This window comes from Mustela nigripes, chromosome 14, assembly GCF_022355385.1.
Source record: "Mustela nigripes isolate SB6536 chromosome 14, MUSNIG.SB6536, whole genome shotgun sequence".
Taxonomy (NCBI): domain Eukaryota; kingdom Metazoa; phylum Chordata; class Mammalia; order Carnivora; family Mustelidae; genus Mustela; species Mustela nigripes.
This window is the reverse complement of record NC_081570.1, coordinates 34,266,414-34,290,754: the sequence shown is the minus strand read 5'-3', so window position 1 is coordinate 34,290,754 and position 24,341 is coordinate 34,266,414. Positions and strand designations below refer to the sequence as shown.

The following is a 24,341-nucleotide window of genomic DNA, read 5'->3' as shown; positions in this document are numbered from 1 at the left end:
AAGGAGTGTAACCTTGAGCAAAGCACCACTTCTTTTTGGGCCTGAGTTTATCTGTAAAATAAAGATCTTAGTGATTCCCACCTCCTGAGTTGTTAGGAAGCTTCAGTGAGGTCATTTCTGTTAAGCATCTGGCGGAGGGTCTGCCACATAGTAAACAACAAATAGAAGGAATGAAATGATTCCATTTTCCACGTGGCCCTGAGGGCGTTGGGGCCAGCTCCTCTCTACCCTTTGCCCAGACTCCAAGACCCTCAGACAGAGGAGGAACATCTCCTTATATTTGTCTCTATGTCCACACCCAGCCCCTGCCTGGTAAATAGTATGTGCTTAATAGTGTTAGTTTATGAGCTGCTGCTACTGCTGATATAACCTATCTTCCAGGATTAATAAGGGAAAGATAAGAAAATGTATTTGCAAGCACACCTGTAAGTTGAAAGTCCTAAACTCAGTATGTCCCTCCACTAAGATATTTATCGTAGTGCGTTGTTCATTAGTTGTTCAGTATCTTCTCTGCTCACTGGTCTGTGCACTTCTCCAAAGCAGAGGCTACATCTTCCCTCTAAATCCCACTCCCAACACCCGTACAGTGCTCCCAGTAGATGCTGCCCAGGTAGTTTAATTGAATGCACATGACCTACGGATATAAGGAATTTGGAAACTGTTAGAGGAGGAAGAGAGGGCTGGTGAACACACACTGGTCCTTCTTTCCTTCCTGGTGCTACCGCTGCGTAAGCAGACACTCAACTACTCCTAAGAACTTCTCCCAGGAGAATGAGGAGATTGAGGGAGGGAAAAGGAGGAGGGGCAGGAATAACAGTTTGATCATCACCAGAGCGCCTGCCTCCCAAAGCTAGCATGGAGGCACAGCTTCCTAAGCTCCTGGTTGGAATTAATGTGATCAACCTGTAACTTTGGTATTACCTTTCTGATCCTTATGAGCCAAAAACTGTTGGCCTGCTATGGGTGCACTGGCTGCAGAGTCATGCCCCCTTAGTAGAGATTAGGGTTCTTCTCCCATGAATGGGCTGATGGGGCCAGGATTTTGAGGTTCTGGGCTTGGATGGGTAATATGCGAGGGTAAGAATTACCTAAGTGAAATCCCTTGTGCTCTGACTGCCCAGAGAGTCTTCTGTCAGAAGCTCTTCTTTCCATCCTCATTGGCTTAAGTGAGTATGCCAGTGTGCAAGGTTATTGACACAGCAGCCGCTGATGGTCCTGAGAAGGGGCGCATGCAAAGTAGTGTTCTAAGATTGGCTCTTGGAAGTCCCTCTTCTTGGGCTTGGGGAGAAGGCCTGGTTGATGGACCTCTGGAGAGGTATGTTTAGGATAGGTCCAGTTCGCTGTGTCCCTGGCCCCCAGGTATCTCTGGGATCTCCCTTCTCGGTTTGCTTAGAGCTGAGGCTAGCTGCTGCTTCATCCCTGGAAGGGTACTACTGAGTGTGAGCACAGGTTAGCTCCATTTCCCTCGGGGTGAGGGAGCCAGCAGCAGGAGAGGTGGAAGAGCAAGCTGCAGTGGGGAAACCCAAAGGCCACTTTTAGAGAATCTACCGGGGATGCCGACTTGGGGCTGGTCAGAGCAGGAGCTGAAGCGCTTACTATTCTATAATAAATACTAATGAAATTCTAGATCTGTAATAACATTTCAGATATCTAAAACAAACCATGTGCTTGTAAAAAAGTGGAAAGAGATCAACTTTAAGCCATAAATTCTTGGTAATAGAGGGTTTTTTTCTATTTATGTTTGATAGATATTTTTGTTTCCAGAGGAATGTCAACTCCTAATTTCATAATGTATCATGGGCTTAAGAAAATTGAATTTAATAAAAGCCAGAGATGAATGGCATCCTTAAAGGTCCCAACACTTGTCTTTATTAGCAGGACAAACTGCAGGTCTCCAAACACTGCTTCTCTCCAAATGAAAGTTTAAATGAAAAGTACAGTTGTGTCACAGGTTCAATTTCATTGTGGGCCAAGCTAACATTGTTAGTGAGGAACTGGCTGTATTTGTTTCTTTAGACACCAGGGCAGCCAAACTCACCAGGCTTTGGAGCTCCTTCTGGGGAAGTGCTGCTTCTCTGTAGCAGGAGAAGCAGGATACATCAGAAATTCGGGCATCCGGTGAGCCCCGCTTCAGAGGGAATGCTTGGAAATCTTGGCTGTCTGGTTTTTCAGGGGGACCAGTATGTATTTTTGTGTATGTGTGCCTCCATTTTATTTTTCAGCGCAAAACTGTCTTCTGCCAGGTCTGCTAAAGAGTGTTTTGTGAGGAGTGAGAAAGGCCTCGGGGGACTAGGGGAGTCTCCTCGTCTCAAGTTGGGAGGAAAGATATCACCTAACCTAAGCAAAAGCTGGGGCCTCCTTGCCATTGCCCCCTCTGCCTCAGCCTTGTTGCCCTTCCTATCTCAGGGGGCTCCTATCAGCTTCCCCATTTGGGGGGATCAGCTGGGGGATCAGGCAAACAGAACCTCTGGGTTTTTCTGTCATGAAATCTCACTGCCTTGATTGGGTCTTCAGTCCTGCTTTAAGGTATTGGGTAAAAATAGATGCTTTAAAAACAAGCCCGATATCACAGGTGCGTTTGAGGGAGAGGCTACCTGGCTGCCCTGCGACATCAAGGAGATTGGCCATTTCTCCCATCTTCCCACTCGTCCACATCCTGCACACAGTCAGGTGTCAACAGCTTCCGTGCTGCTCCTCCAGGCTGTCCCTGGAGAGAACCAGTTTGCCTTGATTTTAGTGATACTAGAAAGATCCCCTCCAGAACTGGGAACCTGGGGTAGGGATTACGCTGGAGCTGACTACTGGGGGCACGGAGTGGGCAAAACCCCCCTTCGCTCTCTGCAGTGGAGGCCTTTTCCACATGCTAATTTTACTCGGAGGATTTTGCTTTTATTTATTTTTTTTATTATTTCCTATTTGTCTCTTCCAGATGTTTTCAGGGCAGTTTTTTTGTGTTGTAAACTAATTCCATTCATGTTTTAAAAATTTATGAAAGCGCTAATAAAAATGTCAAAGTGGTAAAAATGTTAGCTTTTCCTCTGCTTTGATTAAATTTTGCAAACTGTTTTTGAATATTAAAAAGCAATAATTTTTTTTATTCTCTCTCCTCGCTTTCCCTTTTCTCTCTGGTGCGTGTGTGCTCTCCTGCCCTCTCCCCCCTCTGGTGCATTCCTCCCTTCCCAGGAGCGATGTGGGAGGCGTGCTGCACAGCCAGCATTCTGCAAGCCTGTTTGCACACCAGGACCTTGGTGCTGTGCATCTCTATTAAATAACGGAGACAAATTAATCTTAGAGACACCAAACAAATTGTCACTCCTCCTCCTTCTCTTCCATTACGTTCCAGTGGACTGGGAAGGGCTGGCTAAGTGATTGGGGGGAGCAGGCTGGGGGAGGGTGTACTGCCTGAAAGAAAGGTGGGAAGCACTAGCTCCTATTACTCTTACTCAGTTTTCTGCTTCTCTTTAGTATCCCCTTTGGCTTTATTTATTATTTATCTTTTTTTTTTTTTTTTTAAAACAAATGAAGAAACTCATCAGTTCTGCTTAAACTTCAAATGCAGAAGGCTCTGATTGGTCTTATGGCTGGTTGTCTAGGTGACTGGAGATCCAGGCCCATCCAGGGCAGAGGCCTGGGCAATTGGAAGCAGTGGGGCTACTTTTGTGGGGCAGCTTGTACTACTGTCTTCTTTCCTCTTTCCAGAGACAGTGGGAGTCAGGCGTGTGTCTAGTCCCTGCCACCTGTGAGGGTAGTGATAGTGGGAAGGTTAGGATGGAAACTGAGCTGGTGCCATTTCAGTCTTGGGTCTGTTCTGTCAGGAGTTCAGGAGTCCAAAACAGTCCCTCATTCTTGAGTTCCTTGAAGTGGTTGGTTAAAAAAGTGTATTCTTCTTTTTCTGTGTCTTTGCCATTCCAGGAAATCATCGAGTTCCCCATCCTGAAGCTAAATGGTCGGACCATGGAGATTGAGTCTACCTTTCACATGTATGTCCAGCCCGTAGTCCATCCACAGCTTACTCCCTTCTGTACAGAGGTAAGGGCCCTGGAGCGGGGCAGCCCGGGCTGCTGGGACAGGAGTTTTGGGTCACTGGTACACTGTCCCTGCTGCTTAGGGGCAGCTTGAGTCTTACTGCTGGTTAAGGCAGGTAAGCATGGGACCCAGCCAAGCAGCTGGCATTTTACAAAGTCTGCCACTCCACTTGCACTGCTGTGGTCACTGGGGACCCAAGAAGTGGCACAATCTGTCCCCAGCCTTTTCCCTCCCTTATTGTCCTTATTGTCCCTACCCCTCCTGGTGACCAGCACTTGGAGTGCTGCCCCACTCAAGGGTGGTGCTTCCAGGGCTCAGTTTCTCTTCAGTTCCATTTCCCTTGGGGCCTCTTGACAAGAAGTAAAGATTTCAGCTTCTTGGAAGGAGAGGTTATGTTAAGGCTCTCTTAGCTTCTGGTGATATTTTTCTGTCCTGGAGCAAAGTGGCCCTGCTTGAGTTTGTGGGAAGCACAACCCTGTCGTTGAGGAAAGAGAAGGGTGGTCTAAGTGGTATATGAGGCTGAAATGGCCTTACCCTTATGCTGTGCTGGTGTTGGACTCAGCCACTTTGCCAGCAGGTTAGTATTGGCCCCATTCTGCAGATTGTGAAACTGGGCTAACTTGAGATCTTGATGCTTGCTAGAGGCTTAAAAGAGCTAATAGCGGAGAACAGGTGCCCTTGCAGAGTTCTTACTCTCAGGATCTTCTGTGACTGGTTTCCCCTGTGACATGTCATGTTTTGCACTCTGTGGTAGCCATGGGCTGTAGTGGAATCATGGGCCGTGTATGTGTGGCGCAGAAGTAAAGGGAAAACATGAGTGTTTCTGGAATCTTTTTTTTAAGAATTTGGGGCTGGGGTATATTCAAGATAGTGTGCCTTTGTTTAGAGATCTACTTTCTGCATATAAGTGAAACATGAGGAAAAAAGTTCTTGAGTGATCCTAAAACTATTGTTTTGGTGTGGGGAATGCTGGGAAAGAGGCTGCCTGCCACTGGTGGGAGGGCCCCATGGACTCTGAGATTGACTCAGCCCAGATATGAAGTTTCAGGGGGTTGCTACTGGGCTTGATGCCAGTGTTACTCCCAACCCAGATAGGCCTTTTGGTGCAGGCATCCATCTCCCAAGGTGTGTAGTCTCTCACCCCCTTTGTTGTTCCCACTAATGATGTTAAGATTCTTGCTCCCTCTGGAATCGTCGTGGGTTTTTTTCCCCCTTGTCCCCTGGAAATTACCTGTACCACCAGGGGGCGCTAATCTGTTCTTTTTGCCCCTTTTGGGGGGAAAAAGTCACCATTTTAATGGTGAAGATCCCCTTCCTTGTGGAAAGGGAAAATTTTCCTTAAGCAAGCCACTGGCCTGAAAATGCAGTATCCTCTTGTCCTTCTCTTCCTTCTGTCTGTGTGCAGACTCCCCATGGGTGTTCCAGCTGCAGCTAGGCTACCTGGCACAGCTGGGCAGGGCCAAATTTGGGAAAGGTTACTCTTGTTTTGGCATGGAACAGTGCTTTTGGAGCTCAACCCTGGGCAGGAATGGGTACCTGAGAGTATTGGGAAAAGGGATCTTTTTGAGATCAGGGCTGCTGCTGCTGCTTTTGGGGGTTAGGGGGAGGAGGGATTGTGAGACTATGATGAGAGCTATTCTTCTTTTTTCTGGAAAGTTTCACCACAGGACACACACACGCATAATTTGGAGGGCAGGAGGCATGGTGAGGTTGGGACCCTTGTCCTGAAGCCTTATCTGAAAGTGACGATGTGAGTGAGCTGTGGCACCAAGGGTGCGATTTCGCCTCAGGCTTCTGGAGCCTCCAACTCTCCTTGACCTGGTCCTGGCCTTTTGTCCAGCCTCACATCTTCCTGCTTAATGCCCCACACTTTGCTCACCTAAGGTCGCCCCCTCACCGTCTCCCTGTGCACGTGATGCTCTTGCCTGTACGCTGCTCCCACTCTTGTCCTCCCCCTCCCCACCCCCAACACTTTTCCTCTAGGACTTTGCTCAGGGTCACCTTCTCTGGGGAGCCTTCCCTGAGCCCATGGCTGGTGCCACCACAAAGACCTGAGCAGATGCATTATACTGTATTTACTTATGTGTCTCCCCACTAGACCGTGCATTCCTTGAGGTTCTGATCTATCTCTGGCCCATCATTGGAGCCTAGTGCCAAGTAAGCACTTGACACATGTTCCTTAAATGAGTGAATATTGTCAAAAGAGTATTCAACCACACCTTGCTGCCTGCCGCCCTGCCCCTGCCCCTGGTAACTGTTCTGCTCACTTGGTCTTTTCGAGCAAGTGAAGTCTTCTTTGGAAAACCTCAGATCATCTAAATATTGCCCTATTTCCATTCCAGATGGAGTTGGAATGTAGAGAGAGGCATGGGCACAGGGTGTAGGCTGTCATTGTGCGACCTTGTCCTGTGTGGCAGTGGGCTGCCTTTGGGGCAGAGAGAGATCATCACGGTCAGAGAGGATCTTTCTTCAGTAAGGATTGTGCCTAAGCATCTCCTCCAGTAGGATTCCCTCTTGTGCACAAGAAGTTCTTAAGAAAAAAAAAAAAAAAAAAAAAAAAAAAGAAGTTCTTAAGAACCCTGACCTGTGTGTATATGTGTGTGCACACACATCATGACACATAAGTACACATATGAGCACATGCTCGTGCAGGGAGAGACAGGCTCAGTGTTGGGCATCCAGAAAGAGGGATGCTTCCTTGAGTGGGTCTGTGACCCATATACAGACACTTTTACTGCTCTCTGTAATGGGCATGTTAGTAGCCTTCTTCACATCCTTTCTTCGTTCCAGTTCATAGTCTGACTTGTTTCTAACAGAGACAGGATGGGATAAGTTTCATTCCTTCCCAAGCCCTTTCTCTCCCACATCTAGAATCTGCTCCAACCTGTCAGATCTCTGCTTCTAGCAGCTGGGCTGCTGCCACAGTCCCTGACCATGTGTAGCCTTTTTTGTTGTTGTTGTCATTGTCTTGGGGAAAAAAAAAAAACCCTAGAAAAAATACCAATTTTGCTAAATGCCAGTAAAGGGCTTTGTCTTGCACCTGTACTTATAAAGGGTGAGATTTATTGGTCTCTTTGTCTGAGGAGAAAGAGTGGGTCTGATTATCAGATTGTACACCAGAGACAAGTGCTTATGTAATCAACAAACTGTCTTGGTGTCAGAATACGATTGTGTTGGAGATAAACTGTGAAAGGAGAAAGCGCTGGATGCTGACATGCTATTGGCATTGAGTGTCCTGGGCTGCTTCCTGTAGTGGCTAGTGTTTGTGATGAAGCCAGCTTGTTCCCGGACAAAGCCCTTGTGAGGGTAGGGGATCTCAGTAACCAGTCATGTTATCAGTCAGGGTCAAAAGCCCCTCGCCTTGTGGTTTCCGAGTCTGGAGAAGCGGGAGTTAATCTGTAATCCCTCGGTGAAAGGAGCCATAGAGCACACATTAATTCTTCCTCTCACCTCTCCAGCTTTAAGTGGTTAAGGTCTTTGAGCTCTGTTTAGCCTGTGAGCCCTGGTTCTCAGCTTAATAATACTTGGCTTTGCTCTAGTACCTTTCATTGTGAGGATGTAAAAGCTTTTTACAAATATATATTAACCCAAGTGGGATTGGGTTCAAACTACAGCATGAAGGACTTAAGTTATGCCTAAGGTAGAACTTTCCAGTATTTATTAAATTTATTAAACTAGCTTTCATGGCTTCTGTTGTAAGTCTTAAAGATGTCTTAGGTTGTATCAGATACAGGGACTAATTTCTTAATTTCACACTCTTCTTCAACTAGTGCCTTGGTCGAGCCAGTAAGATGTAGTCTGTCCTTGGAAGGATTCATACAGGGGAGTGAGGGCTTCCCCTGGAAGGGTGCCTCTAGCTGAACCAATAGTGCAAGCCCATGTGTCTCTGGAGGTTGAGTTCAAGCCCTTTAGGAGGTCAGCTGTAAGCTGTGTCTGGCTGAACCGTGAGTGGTCTAGGAAGCATGGAGAGAGAGAGGGAGATGGGCTCACTGGGCCTCTCCCAGGCTGATGATTCCAGGCTTTCTGACCGCTGGACAGGAGTGTGAGAAAGCCCTAGGACCCTGGAGCCCTACTGCCTACCACCAGGGTGGAAAAGGCGGGCCTAGTCTGTAGTGAGAGGTCGTGCAGAGCAGTGCCCTGGTTTTCCTTTATAGTGCAGTGACTTTCTCTCCCCATATTAGTGATTTTCCGGGGGCCAAGAACAGGTGCTTGTGGAGTACATAGATGCTGACCCAAGACCCATCGCCAAGGAGGGAGGTCTCTTGACAAGGGTGCCATTGGTTTTTTCTGTGAGTGAGCCTTTCTGGAAACCCTTCAGTGCTCAGCTCATCTCAGTGACCCTGAGTATAAGGAGTCAAGAGAAAGACCTAACCTTGCCCCAGAAGACTCAGATGAGACATGGGAATGTCTCACACAGACCCCCCCAGAGCTTTCTAAGAAGCACAAGTGGCTAAAGGTTTTCCAGGATAGTCCTTACTTAGCTCCAAGCTAGGGGGTATGGATTGGTCCTAGAAGAATGAAGCAGGAGAGAAGCAGGGCCAGGAAGAGCAGTGGTGGGTGCTCGTTAGTCACCTGGGTATTGCACCTAGAGTCAGCAACAAGCCCACTCTGGACTCTGGCCTCTGTGTGCCTGAGACAAAACACAGGGCCGCTGCCTGCTCAGGGTGTGCTCTGGAAGGTGTGCAGGCTCCGGGTGCTGGCAGGGCTGGGCCTAGAAGGGGCTGCCAAGAAGAATGCAGATTCCATGAGGGCAGGGATTTCAGTTTTTCCTCACGGCTGGATCCCTAGTTCCTGGAATGGGGCCCAGTACATTGTAGGCTGTCCAAGAGTAGTTGTTGACTAAATGAAAGGAGGAGTGTTAGCCCTCGAAGATTAAAGCTGCTGACCCAGAGGTCTTCCTTACCCCTCACCCCCCCAGCCCCACCCCTAGCCATCAGTGGACCAACTTGCCTTCTCTTTGGCTCAGGCCCTCCCTCTGCTGGGCAGTTCTTCGGTCTTCCAAGCAAGGAAAGGGTGTGGAGGGGCCAGCCGGGCGGGCCTGCTGTGGGTTAAAGCCTTGCGAAACAACAGTGTAGTTAATCTTTCTAATTTATTTTCCTTTTAGACCATGGGAAGTCTGTAGGCAGCAGCTGTTACCCAATTAAAATACAGATTAATATAAAAACAGTTTCTGGAATATAAAATAGAGTGGCTGTGTCCTTACACTTCCTTAAAATACCACCTAATAATGACTTGATGAACTACAGAAACCCACCTAGAGGAACTCAGCGTTCTTAAAATGAAAATTTCTTCCCTAAAAGGTGTGTATTACCATTCCATGTAAGTCGCTATGAGAAAATAACCTTCCTTCTTAGAGCCAGCGGTTCCTGTGAGTTGGGTATTTGATATTCATTAAATGTAATTATAGTTTAATTGGAGTTTAATCCCCCCCCCCCAACACTTTAAAAAAAGGAAGAAGAAGAAGTTCCCCAGCAAGCCTGAGATGCAGCTCTCTGTAGAAGTAGCCCCGGGCACATTGGGCATGGTGATTTCCAGCAAGGTCCAGGTCTGTGGATAGGGGCCTCCTGCCTCAGATCCCTGAGGCAGTCTGTCCTCTTCTGTGTTCGAAGGATATTTTCACTTTAAAACAAAACAAAGCAAAGCAACAAGCCTGTTTGAACCTAGGTCTGACGTGGGTGGAGCATAGACCTGTGAGTTAGAAATTCTCTAGACCAGGTTCCTTTATTAGGCCTTTGCATCTGTGTTTCCCTGTCAGTTAAAGATGTCTATTTCTTGCTTGCCTAGTTGGTATCGAGGACCCAGGTGTTCAGGGTAAAGGGTAGATGCCTGTGGGGTTCCCCTGGCTCTTCTCTGATGTTAGAGGGGAAAATGCTGGACATTGAGACCCAGAGAAGGGGTGGACTTGAACCCAGGTGTGGCTGTCCTATGTGAGCATTCCTCAAGGTCTACAAGAACGTCTGTGAAGCTTGGAGGTATATGTATTTTAGATTATAATTTGTAGGGATTTATTGGAGTTTATTGAATACAAGACACATAAAATCTTTTTCCTTTTTTTTTTTTTCTTTTCAAAGTGAAAGTTGAAATAGGTATGAAACATACCCTGTGTGTGGATGTGTTTTCCCCTCTTGGGGCAGGATGTTGTGGAGAAAGTTCACCATATGTCCTGAAACTGTATTCCCAAGGCCTCTGGCAGGTTCTGAGCCAAAAGCAGTGCAGGCCAGTCTTTTATGGCAGGAGAAAGGAGAGGATCCAGTCCGGCTTTGAGACCCTGTGTCCTGCTGTTCCACCTATTGGCTATTTCTCTTTCCTTTCAGCTCACCGGGATTATTCAAGCCATGGTGGATGGTCAGCCGAGCCTGCAGCAAGTGCTGGAGGTAGGTTGAGTGACCTTTAATTCCTGACCTCTGACCCTTTCCCGCTGCCTTTCTCTCCCTCCCCTCCTGAGAATGTAGCCGTGTAATTTGACTATGATTATGGCTTGATTAGAATAACATTTGCTGTCACATCAGTGACATGCTGTTGAGAGTATTGAACCATTGATCTGTCATCTCCAGCTGTTCCCGTCAGGGTTACTGGCAAGATGTCCGAGTGCTGCCCTGAGTTCCACGCGGGGTCCCCGCCCCCCTCCTGGCCCCTGGCCCTGGGCTGGGCAGCACGGGCAGCCGGCGCTGGGCGCATCGGGGAGGAGGGGAGCCGAGCCGTGGCACCACAGGGCTAGCCCTGGAGACTGAAGGTGTTTTTGTTTAGCTTTAGTGTTGGCTTCTTGTGGCATGTGAGCACTTCATTAACTCACCCAGAACTCCCCGTCGACGGCTTTTGTTTGCTGTCAGCTCCTCCAGGAGGTACGGCTGGGCCCGCCTGCCCCACTGCAGCTTGCCGCTGGATGCACTGTGCCTGTCAGGGGTGCAGAGGCTGCACTGGGTAATGGTTCCTAATCAGAATAATTACAACAATTGCCTATGTGAGGGAAATCAAATTAAAGGCTTTAGAACCCTTGGCAGAGACCACACTTCTAGGATGTTCTCCTCAGGGAGCTGGAAAAGGTTAAGATGCTGCTGCTTATGCTCCAGCCTGAGGGAATAAGCAAGGGCTGTGCTTGGCCTCAGCTTTTCTCCCACCCCTTCTGGCCTGGGGGAGGTAGAAGGTCCCTTTCCCCCCTCGCTCCTCTCTAGGGGGAGGGGAGAAGAGAAAAAGCCCATGGATCTTATTAAGTGCTTTATTTATCTTTAAGACCAGTAAACCGAAAGCTCAGCCCCTATCGAAGAACAGGAGGAAGCAGAGTTGGGGGTGGGTAGCAGGGCACGTCTACATTGGAAGTAGTCAGCTTGTAGGAAGTTGGGGGGTAGCCTGGGGAGGGAAGAAGATCTAGAGGCCCTGTCCCATGGGAGAGAGAGATACAGACTGAATTTCCTGGGACTCCTCAGGATGGAGGAGGCCCGGTGGCCGGTATGCTTCCTGTCCCTGGGAGTGTACAAGCCTGGGTTCTCTGATCAGTCAAGCTCTGGGTTGGGAGAAGAGAAGATGAACTGTGAGGTGTCTCACAGCCCCACTGACCCTCTTTTTTTGAGGGGAGATTCGCTCCTATGATTGAGGGGGCACCTCAGCATCGATGCTCCCTATAAGACCAGACTCAAGGAGAAAGAGGGGACCAACCCATCCTTTCCTGTGTCCCAGCCAGGGCCTAGCCCCTGAGGGAGGCCACACGGCTATTTCCTGGAATGTCTCCGGCCAGGATCCTCGAAGGAAGACGCCTGCTGTAGTCCAGCATTGAACCAGAGCTATTGAGGTTATGGGATTTTTTTCCCTCAGTGGTGCTGGTTGAGGGAGCTATGGTCTTCAGGAGGCTTCCTCCTGCTAATCTCAGGCCAGCCTGGAGCAGAATGCTAGGGGGGATTCTGAGTTTTATCCATGAGGCTACTTTCTGCTACTTCAGCATACTTTGTGGGTGAAAAGGGAAGACACCTGGCATCAGCCTGAAAAGGGAGTCTCTGGCCAGGAGACCAGAATGGGCTCTGCTTTGTCTCATTAGGCCTGAGTTGGTCAAATAGCTAAAAAGCTGACTTCTTGTCCTAACCAAGGCCCTGAGCTAGTGGTAAGCTAGATGTTTGTCTTGACTAGTTTGGTTCAGGTAGGACTCATGCTAGACCTTCAATAGCTGGGAGGGTGGCCACAGCTGATTGGGGATTGTCTTGGTAATTCCTCTAACTCTTCGTCCATTTAAGCAGAGAAGGGAAGGAAAAAGACAGGCTTTATTCCAAATATAGTATCACGTCCCTGGACAGCTCACCCTAAAAGGTTCTCACTAAACATCTGTTGCACCAGTGAATGGGCTGGGTCCTAAGCTTCCAAGGAGTAACCCCATGGAATAGTAAGTGCTTCTCATGGGGAAGGTCCTGCTGGGCACTGGCTCCTGACCATCCTGTCTTGCTATCTTTTCCAAGACTACTGTGGATGAGTTGGGGCATTGGGAGCCCCACCAGCAGATAGGGCACTTACCTTGGGGATATAAGGCCAGTGAAATAGAGCAAGGTTGGATGACACAGGCAGCCCTAGGATTGCCTTACTTCCTTTCTTACATAAAGTCTTGGGAAAGGATACATGAGTGTGAATGTGTACATGTCCTCTGTGCAAGTGGGCCATGGAGGCTGGGGAAACAAGCCATTCAGCAGTGGAAGTTCCAGAATTTAGCTTGCTGGGGAGACTCTTTGGCTGAGGGGAATTCTTTGGTGTGCAGACTGTGAGAAGGGTCTGCACAGTCTGGCTCAAGGAGCAGCTCTGACCCCCTGAGAGGTAGGACCACTCTAGCCAGAGAATGACCTAGGACCTTTGGCCCTACTCAAAGACTGCTTTGGCGTGGACCAGGCATCCCAGTATCTCTGAGATGTCCCAGGGAGCCAGCCTACACCTGCTAAGAGTTAGCTTCCTTCATGATTTCAGTGGGCTCGCCATTACCCACTGGAGTCTTCACAGTCTGGCCCATGTATCCCCCAGTGTCATATCCTGTCCTTCCTTTCTACACACTGGACTTCGGTCACACTATTCCCTACTCATGTTTTAGTGAATCAGCAGGAATCTGTTGAGAGGACCCTGCTGGGTTAAGGATTTACACAGTGAATAAGATGAATGAAAGTCCCTGCTTCACGGTGCTTCTAGTCTGCTGGGGGAAGCAGATACCGAGCACACAACTGCTTCTCAGATACAAAGTGATTGTGCCTGTGCTTTCCTTTGCTCTGCCCCACCCCGTCATGCAAACCCAGCCACCAGGTCCCTAGTTGGGAGTGGCGTCTTTGTGAAGCCTTCCTTTCTGACTCCTTTCTCTGTCAAAGGTAGAGCTGGTCACCTCCTCCTCTTGGTCCTACAGCATTCTGGTCGCTTCTCCGTAGCTGCATCTATTTTATTGTATTCAGATGATTTGCCTTTCTCGCCTTCTCAGCCTACTGTCTGTTTTGTGGTAGGCACTTAATACATTATTACATTTAATTCTCAAAACAACTCTGTAAGGTTAGTCATGCTACCTCGTTTTATAGATGAAGGAAGCTGAAGTTCACAGAGGTTAAATGACTTTTAAATGACTTCCCATCAGTGACACAGCCAGGATATGGAAGAGCCAAGGTTAGCACCCAGATGTGTCTGACTTTCAATCCTGCATTTGTAGCGACTTTGCAATGTAGCCTTTAAAAACGAATCCTTCTGTGTGAGTGGCACGGTGGTCATCTGCTGTACTCCCACCCCATGCCTGGATCTTCTGAAAAATAGGCAATGCTTCAGGAGCGCTTTATGATAATTATCTCAGTATATACTGATTTTGGTATCTGTACTTCCCATGTGAGTGCAAATGCTGAAACTGATTAAAGGGATGAAGGGAAAGAAATACTTAAAGTGTGTTTAGGAGCAGTTTTTAATCCCTGTCTAGGCATTGAGCTCAGCTTTGAAAAGATTCTCCTGAATCTGAATTTGAATCCTCAACCAGGAGAGGAGAAACGTAAAATCCGGGGCCAGTTTATGAGCTTTCAAGAGACCGAAGCGGGGCAGTGCCACCACAGGGATCAAGGTGGAGTTCCAGGCCAGCAAGGGAGCTTTTTCTGCTAGACTCACAGTGAATATTAACTTCATCCTCATTTGGGAAATTCATAAATTTGGCTAATAAACCTTTGGCGGGAGGGTGAAATGAACAGGTGAATGAATGAACCTGTGAATTGGAGTCCCTGCCTGGGGCCTCCTTCCCGCCTGTCCTCATGGCCCAGGGCATCCTGTGCCTGTGCTAGGCTTTGCTTTTGAGGACCAACTTACCGGGATATGACCTTACCCCGTCTGGGGTTAGGTTGCCAGGCATCGGGGCAGTGGAGGGACTCCCTTCCTCCACTCATTCAGGTTTGTGGATCTTCCCTGCAGGGATCACCCTCCCGCTGCCCCCACAGCCCTGAGCCAAGGCTGTGAGCCCAGAGCAGAGCCATGGCCAGATAAGATTACATTTTTCTTCTGCTCTGATTACAAGCAGCTTATCTGCGTTTCTTTGGTGTGGCTCTTCACAGACTTGGGAAGAAAAAAAATGGAAAATCTCATCTGTTCTTGTTGTGTACTTTTCAGAGGGTCGATGAGTGGATGGCGAAAGAAGGCCTCTTAGATCCAAACGTCAAGTCAATTTTTGTCACCTGTGGAGACTGGGACTTGAAAGTCATGTGAGTATGAGAAGGACTGCTTTACTGGCAGGGCTTGGAAACTATGGGACCAGGTCATGCCTTTCACAGGCCAACACGTCCAAGTCTACAGGGCAGCTGGCTCAGCGAGTCCCTGGATCTTTGGGGCTGCCACGGTGCGAAGAGGGCTGGGAACCCCGCCTTCAGACTCTGGAGCTGGGAGTAGACCAATCAAGGACCCTACTGGGACTGCAGTTGTCTGGACCTTCCTGCCTTTGCCAGGTCCCACTGCTCACGACAGCCCTTCTAGTTGCGGGGCTGCATGTTACTGCCCTGGAAGGAAGGAATTAAAAGATCCTTTTTTTTCCCCTACCAAATGTCTAGTATTTACTACCCTTAATGCTTTAGAAATAGTCATTTGTTTAATAAACCTTGGTACTTTTATTCCTGTTTTATAGGTAAGGGAATTAAGGCACAGAGAGGTTAGGTAACTTGCCCAAGAACACACGGAGCCAGGATTCAAACCCAGGGAATCTGGCTCCAGGGTCCTATCTCTTAACCATTCTGCTGTGCCACCCTTTTATCTGGGGTACAAGGCCCTGATGATTCAACTGCAGGCCCATTGGTGGGATGAGAGAGGGCTGCTTCTAGGGAGCTACCCAGTTCCCCAGCCTCCTTGTCCCTCCTTTGTCCGCACTGCTTTTTCTTCTCTGTCTCCGGGTCTTGCCCTGGTCATGGAAGGCAGAACTAGTTCCGTTGCTGGGTTGACACTTTTGCCTCTTGTCTGTCCTCATGGATACCTGGCTTCAGACAGCCCCAAGGGAGCTAAAGCGGGGTGGAGGTGGTGGGGGCACTGTTTGCTGAGGATTGATAGAATCGATACCTCTGTGTTCTTTGTGACCAAAGGCAGCTGCAGGCATTCTGGGAGTGTGTGTGTGTGTGTGTGTGTGTGTGCATGTGTGTGTGCATACTTGCGCGCATACTTGGGGTATTGGTTGGGGGTGAGGAATAGTGGCTCTGGAGTGACATTTCCTACCAAATTAGGCATGATCTTCTCACCAAAGTCCTTTTTTATGCCTTTTGGATGCTGGGTATTGAGGTGAAGTTACACACTCAGGTGGATATCAAGCCTGCTGCTGGACACTGACTTGAGACAGGAGGAGAAGCAAATCCAAAGCATATAAACACCCACGCACCTCATGTCCACATCCCTCAGGTCGTGTACACACACTAACTGGATACCTCTAGGTATATGCACAGGACTCCCAGAGCTCCAGATGATCTGTTCCCAGATGACACTCATGGGGCAGAGAAATTACAGAGGCTGGATCTGGAAGCAGATATGAATCAGGGGGAAGGTTCTGTGGGGAAGGTGAGGAGGAAGAAGGCTGTTGCTCTTATTTATGGCATCTGGGCCACTCTGAGTGCCTGAAGCAGAGAAGGGATTTAGGTGGAGCTCTGCAGCCTAACAGAAGCTGTTTGGGGTAGGCACGGTTCAGGCCATACCCAGCATCTGGGGCTCATGTAACCCAGTCCAGAGGTGCAGTTTCTCCAGATAGCCTCCCAGGACTCCCACTCTTCCAGGTGGATTTTTCTCTTTGGTGTATTCATATCCCAGACACCCATATTCCAGAATCTTCTGCATTAACTGGGAATGGCATGTACATGTGTGTGTATGAAAACGTCCCTGTGCATCCCTGTGGGGACTATTTGGCCAGGTCTCCTCAGTTGGGTTTCTCCATGAGACAAAGAGGGAATTTCAGAGGGTGTTCTCTTTGGGTCTGGCCATTCTGACCTGTAGCACCAGAGCAGATTTATTTTAGAGAGAGAGAGGGACAGCATGAGCTGGCGTTGGGGGATGGAGGGGCGGGGCGGACAGCAGACTACACACTGAACACAGAGCCTGAGATGGGGCTCCATCCCAGGACCCTGAGATCATGACCTGAGCCAAAACCAAGAGTCATTTGCTTAATCAATTGTACCACCAGCCACACTGAAACCAGATTTTAATGAGCATGTACCACACTTCATTTGGTCCTCCTAATTATATTCCCTTTTATAGAGGGAAAAAACAAAACAGAATTCGAAACCGAGGCCTAAACTGGTAGACTCGTAGCTAGACAAAATTGAATTCTAAGACCATGTTGCTTCTAAAAGAGAGGGATTGGGCAGACTTTGGTAGCTAGTTTGGGTTAGTATTGAAAAGATCAGTGAAGCTCTGAAAAAGAATATGCAAGAAGGAAGCAGATGTCAGGTGGTAGGGGCTGGAGGAGGAGAGCTTTGTGGCTGCCTTTTAGAAGCAGGACTCCGCATAACTGCTGGGAAGGCTCTTAATTAAATGTGTAACAAAATAAAAACAGCCAGAGAGGAAACCTAAGTAGTGTTTCGTGACAGTGCACAGCTTATCGGTGTTCCTGGAACCTCTCGTCAGATGGCTCTCGTCAGAGCCATCACCTTTTTATGCACCCAGTAAAGGCTGCTGAGGAACCTGACAAGGGTGGTGGTAAATTGACACCCGCAACTTGTTAGTATGGGGCTCGCTTCTTATTCTGACATCCATTTTCAGATTTAACTAAGTCTAAGGAATTCAGCAAATATTTTCATTTCCCACTCTAGTTTCCCAGAGCCATGGCTTTTTCTCATTGCTGCTCTTCCCCTCTCTCCCAACACTCACCCCCAGCCAGCTTCCCATCACTTTCATTGGAAAGGGCCTGATTAGTGAGGCACTGAGAAATGGGAACTGAAGTGGCAGCAGAAATCCCACTGGAGAAAAGAAATCTGCTTCGGTCCCGACAGAATCATTTTGTGTCCATCTTTTGTCAAAGCCAGATGAGTTGATACTCTGTGGGCTTTTGATGCTATAGTCACAGATCCTGCCGAGGTGGGTTTTAATTTAGTGGGCACGGATTTAATTTTCCTTCTCAACTTGTTTAAGTAATGACACTTGTTAGGGCTTTGGCCCTTGGTCGGCTTCCTCCCCTACCTGACCCACCTTTCCTTTGCCTTACCTCATGGTTCTTGAAGCTCTTCATGGCGTTTAGTATTCTTTTTCCAATTTTCTCTCTTCTCTGCCTACCCAGGCAGGGGAATGTCTCTGTAAAGGGGTTGCATTTTTGACATGGCAGCAGAGATCCTGCTGGGGAAAAGCAGTCTGCCTTATCTGCCAGCTGAACTCCAAGCTTTGACATCCAACTACCTATTCTGTATCTCCACCTGAATGCTTAAAGTTCAGGTGTCCTCCTTCTCCCAACACTTAGTCCTCCAACTTGCTCTCAAGTTGTGACTGGAACCAGTCTGGTTGTTCTGTCAGAAACCCGAGACTCATCCTTGATGCCTATTCTCTAGCCACAACCAATTAACTGCCAAATCTTGTTGATTCTTCCTGCCAGAGGTTTCTCAAAGCCTTTATCTTCTTTCCATCCCTGCTACGGCTGTTGTAGTTCAGGTCACCAGGTGCTACCTTTTTTTTTTTTTGGATTTATTTATTTATGTGAGAGAGTAAGAGTGCGAGCAGGGGGAGGGGCAGAGGGAGAAGAAGAGAATCTCAAACAGACTCAGTGAAGCATGGAGCCTGACACAGGGCTCAATTCCACAGCCCTGAGATCACAACCTGAGCCAAAACTAAGAGTCAGACTCTCAACCGACTGAGCCACCCAGGTGCCCCTCAGGTCAACATATTCTTCTTGGATTACAAAAGTCTTCTAAGTCATCTCTCTGACTCTAGTTTTACCTCCTTGCCATTCTGACCATAGCAAATTATGTCACATGCCCGCAAAACACTCTCAAGGCTTCCTCTTGCCCTCAAGGCAAAGTCATCTTGCTTAATGGGTCCCTTGCATACTTCTCGAACCTCATCTTTTAATACTTTCTGTGCACCCCCAACCCCAGCCAGGTGCTCTAGCTGGCCAGTTCCTCATGACCCTTCAGAACATCAATTTCTAGGTGCCTTCCTGTGTGTTTCTGGAGCACATGTACTTATCTATACGTGAAATTGTATTGTGTCTGTCTCTACTTGTCTGTCTGTCTCACTCTGTTATAATCTTGAACAATGTTTGGTATGTAGTAGTTGTTCAATAAATGCATGTTGAATAAATAACAGCTCAGGAATGGAGTAAGCCTGTGGAATCTATACTCAGGAAGAATGACAGAGATCAGTGGAAGGTAGATTCAGGGAGAATGGAACAGAAGAGGAAATCTTGGGCCTTCCTGCACCAGGCTGAGTATGAAGGGTTGGAGAACTATGCTGCTAATGCCAGGAAGCTCCTGGATTTTCTCACTGCCAGCACAGGGTGTTGGGTCTTCCTTTCATGGTGGGTACTGGGTGAGATGGCCCACAAGCCTGGGCCGTGGAAGAATTTGGTCCTAGGAGCTGGCTGAAGGGCTCTCTGAGAGTTTGTGCCTTCTAAGACTGAGGGCTGGGATTGCTCTGGAGACATTTACATTAGTTAATAAAGATAGCCAGCATGTATCAGGCATGTATTATATACCAGGAGTCCTGCCGTTCTATTTACACATTATCTCACTTAATTCTACCACAGTCCTATGAAATAAATTTACTTTATAATTTTTTTTGTAAAATAAGTGATGAGGAAACTGGAGTCCAGAGAGGTAAGTAATTTGTCAAGGGCACACAACCAGTTTGTGGTGGGGATTTGAACTTAAACATTCTGACTCAACCTGTATTTAACCACTGTGCCATCTGCCCTTCATGGTATGGTGGGGATTCCCTTCCCTCTTTCCTTTGTTTGCACTGAGTGGCAGGTGTTCTCTGACACCCTGGGCTTCTGGTACCTGGTATTGGTGGAGGTCTGGACTGTTAGGTTTATTTTGATATGGGGGCATGATTGGCCAGGGGTTGTGAGGGATGGTTTGGGGTGTCCAAGAGCTTCTTCCATGAGCTACAAATGAATGAGTCCTCTAATGTGTTCTAAGGAAAACACTGCCAGTGTCATTTTGGATACTTCTTTCCTATAGTATGTTTGGAAGCATGTAGGGGATCTCATCATGTCACCAAGCTCATGAAAGCCTTGCCCCTTGCCCATGGGTGTGCCAGTTAGTCCCAGCTCTGAGCTGCATCACCTCTGATTAGCAGCCTGCTGGGGGAAGGGCCTTGAGTAAGAACTCCCTGGCAGTCCTGACTTGTCTCATTTCCCGATACTTTTATCTGTCACTGCAAGTGCTTGGGCTCCCCTCCTGAACTAATTAAGTTTGCATGTGTTTAGACACATTGCCAAATAGGGCTTAGCAAAGCGGAACTGAGCTACATCTCTTTCCGAGTAGGGAAGGAAGGGTAAATGAATGCTCTTCCACAAGGGCCAGGGAGAAGCGTGGATGACATGGAGTGGGTGTGTGTACAGATGATAGGCGTACTGCCTTGGCCTTCCTAGGGATGTGGCAGGCTTGCAGAGCAGCCTTCTGATTGGCTGGCAGGGGCAGGTGAGGGTCCACTCTCCAGCTCTCTTAGTGAATTGGGCATTTCTGTGAGGGCTAAGGATGCTTAGAGGACAGGCTCTGATGTATGATTTTTATCCCAAGTACAAGCAAGACTGGATGTCAAATTCAGTGGGATTTACAGGGCGGGTTTGTAGGGCTATGTGCTGTTTGCTGCCAACCTGAACCTACCTAGCCCCCAGGCCTAGAACCACCTGTGTGAATAGCAGCACGCAGGGTAGACTTCTGAGTCTCTGAGTACGCTGGACATGTGGATACCCTTTTGCCCTGAAGACCCCACGTCCTCGTGCTCAGTCTTGTGATCCCTGTGAGACGGCCTCAGAGGGAGGTGGAGACGAGCAGTTTTGTACAGAATCTCCCCACCTTGGATGCTTGGTGAGGTGATAGCTGACAGCATGTTTTAGTGTCAGTGCCTTTTCCCTGGGGCTGGGTAGCCTGAGGTCTGAGATGCCCTGTGGCAGAATGTTCTTGGATCCTGTCCAGATAGCAGATATGGGGGCATTACTATGTTGTGCACTTGTCCTCTGAAGTAGGGAGGGAGGGTGTTTCCTACACAAAGTAGTTAGGAAAGCCAGCCGCGGGCAGCCCTCTAGCTCGCAGGCCAGTATGTCAGCTTCCTGGCCGTGCAGAGGCTCTCAGTGGGCAAGACGAGCTCAGAGTCAGGCCAGGCTCCCAGTGTGTGTGTGTGGTGGTTGGGGAGGGGGTTCTGGAGGTTGTATAGGAATTCTGGGCCTTCAAGCTATAGCCTAAGCCCAGAGAGAACAAGAACCAGACCTTCTGCCCTCCCTTCAGCTTCCCTAGAGCCCTCTCGTCAGCAGAGGTGCATCGGGTTAGCCCCAAGAAGGCAGCTGGAGTTGATGGGGTCATGTTTCAGCTGCAGCTAATCCAAGTCACTCGATATAAATCTCTCCCCGCTGCCTCTCCCCTCCCTCCCTCCCATCCCCAGCCCACAGACAGGGAAATGAATCCTGGCCCTCGCCCTGAATACATCATGGCAGGCCTGCCTCTAATGAGAGAGGGCCATTCATTGTAGGGTGAAGCTCCCTGCAGAGCCTGGGATGCCATTAATTAAAGAAGAGCCACCTGAAGCCAGTCGTGCGGTGCAGCCTGCCATGCTCAGATGGAGTGGCGGTGGGGTAGCCTCGTTAGCCTGACAGCTCCTTGGGCCGAGAGTTCTTGGGCTCCGAGGAGCGAGGGGTGCCCCGCCTCCCCCTGAGAGCCTGCAGGCCTCTGGAGCCAGCCTACTCACAGACACGTGAGACTTCCCTCTGGCACATGTCCTGGTGTCCAGCACTAATAGTAAAGGGGCTCCTGAGTGTGGGTTTGGGATTATCCCCTTTTCTGTGGGCGGGTCCTAGGGCAGGAGCAGGTTTCTCTGGAGTGCCCAGGGGACTCCTAGGTCCCTGCCCAAGCCCCCTTTCCTTTCTTCTCCATGTGGTCCTGGAGCCACATGTCAGCAGGCAGTTCAGCCTGTGTCCTTACCTGGGAGCCTGAGTTTGGGGCAGCTGGTCTGGTCTGGAAGGATTTTGGACCTGGAGGGGCACTGGGGAGAAGTTCTGTTGTCTGATCAATAAGTTCCGGCCCCTCCTTGGCAGGCAGAGCATCTAGTGATCCACTTTCTGGGCACTTTTCGGCCCAGTGGTGGGACTGTAATGTTGGCCTCCTCTCCTCATCTGCTAGGAAGGTGTCCAAGGATCTAAAAGCACTCTGGTGATTTTTTGGAACCCCTGGAATGGAAGATTTGCTTGGCTAAAATCCTGATAAAACATAAAGACATTTGTGTGGTAAGTGATGAGGCTCTGAGGTGTGTGTGGTCAGGGGAGCCTCATGCGGGGTAGGCTGCTGCCAGGCCGCTGACCGGATGGCTCTTAGCTGCTTCATTGGTCCTGAGGCAAGAGCTGCTGCCTAAGTACTGGTCCCAAGTTACACTCCCCTTGTGAGGGTCTTACCACCTCCTCCTCCCTGGCAGTAGGGGCTATAGGCATTGAGACCTTTGCGTAACCCAGAGTTGGGGTAGCTCAGCCAGTGTCTGCCTGGCTTGTCAGGAAGACAAATTGGTCTTGTGGCTTTTGGAGACTGTCTCTGGAAGTCTGGTTCTATCCTTTGTGGCAGTCTCTGACAGGCTGCTTCAGAGAGCCTCAGAACCAGCTGGAGCCGTGGTTTGACCATATGTTCCCTCTCTGCTTCCCTGAAGCTCACCTGGTATGGAATAGAGGCTGTTACTACCTCCTGGGCTGGGGACTCGGGCTACATTCCTTTGTGTTTTGAATATTTCTGAACCTTCCCAGGCCTTGCCCATTTGGGCTCCTCTGTCCTCTGGCAGCTAGAGAGTGAAAGCTGGAGGGCCTATCCCCTGAACTCCCAAGGAGAAGGAGACACTCTTGCTCCTGGAAAATGTTTTACTCTGGGTGAGATGTTTCTGTGTTTTAAAAACAACAGCAGCAACAACACAACTCTGTGTGACTCTTGAGACCTAACCTTTTTTTTTCCCTAATATTTTTAGAAATCTTAGTATGAAATAGGCACAGTAGGGTACATAAAGCATACAAATGTGAAATGTACAGCTCCATAGGTTTTTATGCAAATACATACCTGTGCAGCCACCATCCAGCTCAAGATTTAAAAAACCCCTTTCCATCGTCCTAGAGATCCCCTTGTGCCACTTCTCAGTAATGCCCTTTGCTGTTAGGTAACCACTCTTCTGACTTCTGTTACTTTTGGTTCATTTTGCCTGTTCTTGACTTCCAATGAGTAGAATCCTACAGAATGTAGTCTTTTATGTCTGACTTCCTTTGCTTAACATAACATATGAGAGTCTCTATGGTTGTTGTATGTATTAGCAGTTCAGCCTTTTCATTGCCGTATAGTGTCCCCTTGTATTTCTGTACTGTACTTTATCCCTTCTCCTTTTGTTGGACTACATACCTTCTTTAGCCCTTCGGTACATGGTTGTCAAATGAGTATGGGAATGTTCAGTTCGTTATGAGAATCTCCCAAGGCCTATCCAAATCTCCCTCATCCTTTAAAACCTAACGCCAGTCCTTTGGATATGTGGCCTCCCTGTCTCTTCTGGAATCTGCACTGGCTTCCCTCTTCTCTGAGGGAGAGGCTGGCCCCAGACCTGTGAAAGTGGACTTTGAGCCATACTGACCCATTTCGTTATTCTTTAAGCAGATGTTGATTAAATACCCACTCTGTCTCACACTATTCTAGGTGAGGAGCAAAGTTAGGAGATAAAACTTCTAAAACATTCTGCCTTCATAGAGTTTACATTCCAGTGCATGCAGCCAGCCCTGCCCTTTGGACCCTGGTGCCAGAAGAATCTTGATTTTGCCCAGGCTCCTCTATCCTGTGGGGCTCCAAGGGAGCTGGGTGGCAATGGCCCTTGCCAGCTTAACAAGGCCTCTGTAGGGCTTTTGTCTCCCTCTCCTGCTGTTACTGCTTGGCATTGAAAGGGTTTCTCAGTATTGGTGCTTCCCTTCCACTGTCCAGGAGTCTGATTCCCTCCGTGAGAGGAGAGAATTAATCTCCAACTTTCCATGCCTGTAAGGTGAGTGACCTCTGTTTTGTCAGCGCTTGCCAATCTGTCCTCTAATTCCCAGCCAGGGTAATGGAGACATTACTCTGTGCTAAAGCAAACCACCAGTTCTTGTGTGGATACCGGACCGATCCAGGCACTAGGAATGACGGACAGTCTGTGGGGATCTCCTCACAGGTGCACAGGCGTCTAGAGAATGCAGGGGCATTGACACCGGAGCAGCTTTGGTCCTGAAAGGTTCAAGGAGGGGAGATGCCCTGCCATCGTATTCTCTTTAACCACTCTCGATGCCAGGGGGGCAGCTGCTTCACTTTGGTCTGAAGTAGGTTTCCTGTGTTGGGCTCCTAACAGCACATGAGAGGCTGCAAACACCCCAGTGGGGGAGAGGAGTCAGGAGGCAAGGGTCTTGGAAGATGAAGGCTGGGGAAGTTGAAGCTGCAACTGGCGTAATGGCCTAGGCCTGTATGATCTGTGGACTTCGGGGGCTTAACTCAGGAGGGCTTGGGAGAGAGGGCTGTGAGTGGGTGGGGTAAATTTTCAGTGTCCCTGGCTAAAGGGTGACATACTCAGACTTGATAGTTCTATAAAACTGTTTCTTCCTAAGCCTGCAAGGATGTTGGTTTGGGGAAGAAAGCCAGCCAGCCCAGAGAATCCCGGGAGCCTGACAGGCCTTTTTCTCTGCGATTCTT

At 48.8% G+C, this 24,341-nt stretch overlaps 1 protein-coding gene across 9 annotated transcripts in view; it reads left to right on the top strand.

The window, feature by feature from the left end:
• Positions 1-24,341, top strand: part of ERI3 (ERI1 exoribonuclease family member 3) — a 126,449-nt gene that overhangs the window by 29,119 nt on the left and 72,989 nt on the right. For all 9 annotated transcript variants that reach the window (XM_059374510.1, XM_059374509.1, XM_059374507.1 and 6 more), the window contains 3 exons: positions 3,913-4,029; positions 10,341-10,400; positions 14,614-14,705. In XM_059374510.1, coding sequence (XP_059230493.1) covers positions 3,955-4,029; positions 10,341-10,400; positions 14,614-14,705 — 227 coding nt within the window. In that variant the 5' untranslated portion in view covers positions 3,913-3,954. The remainder of the gene's footprint in view (positions 1-3,912; positions 4,030-10,340; positions 10,401-14,613; positions 14,706-24,341) is intronic.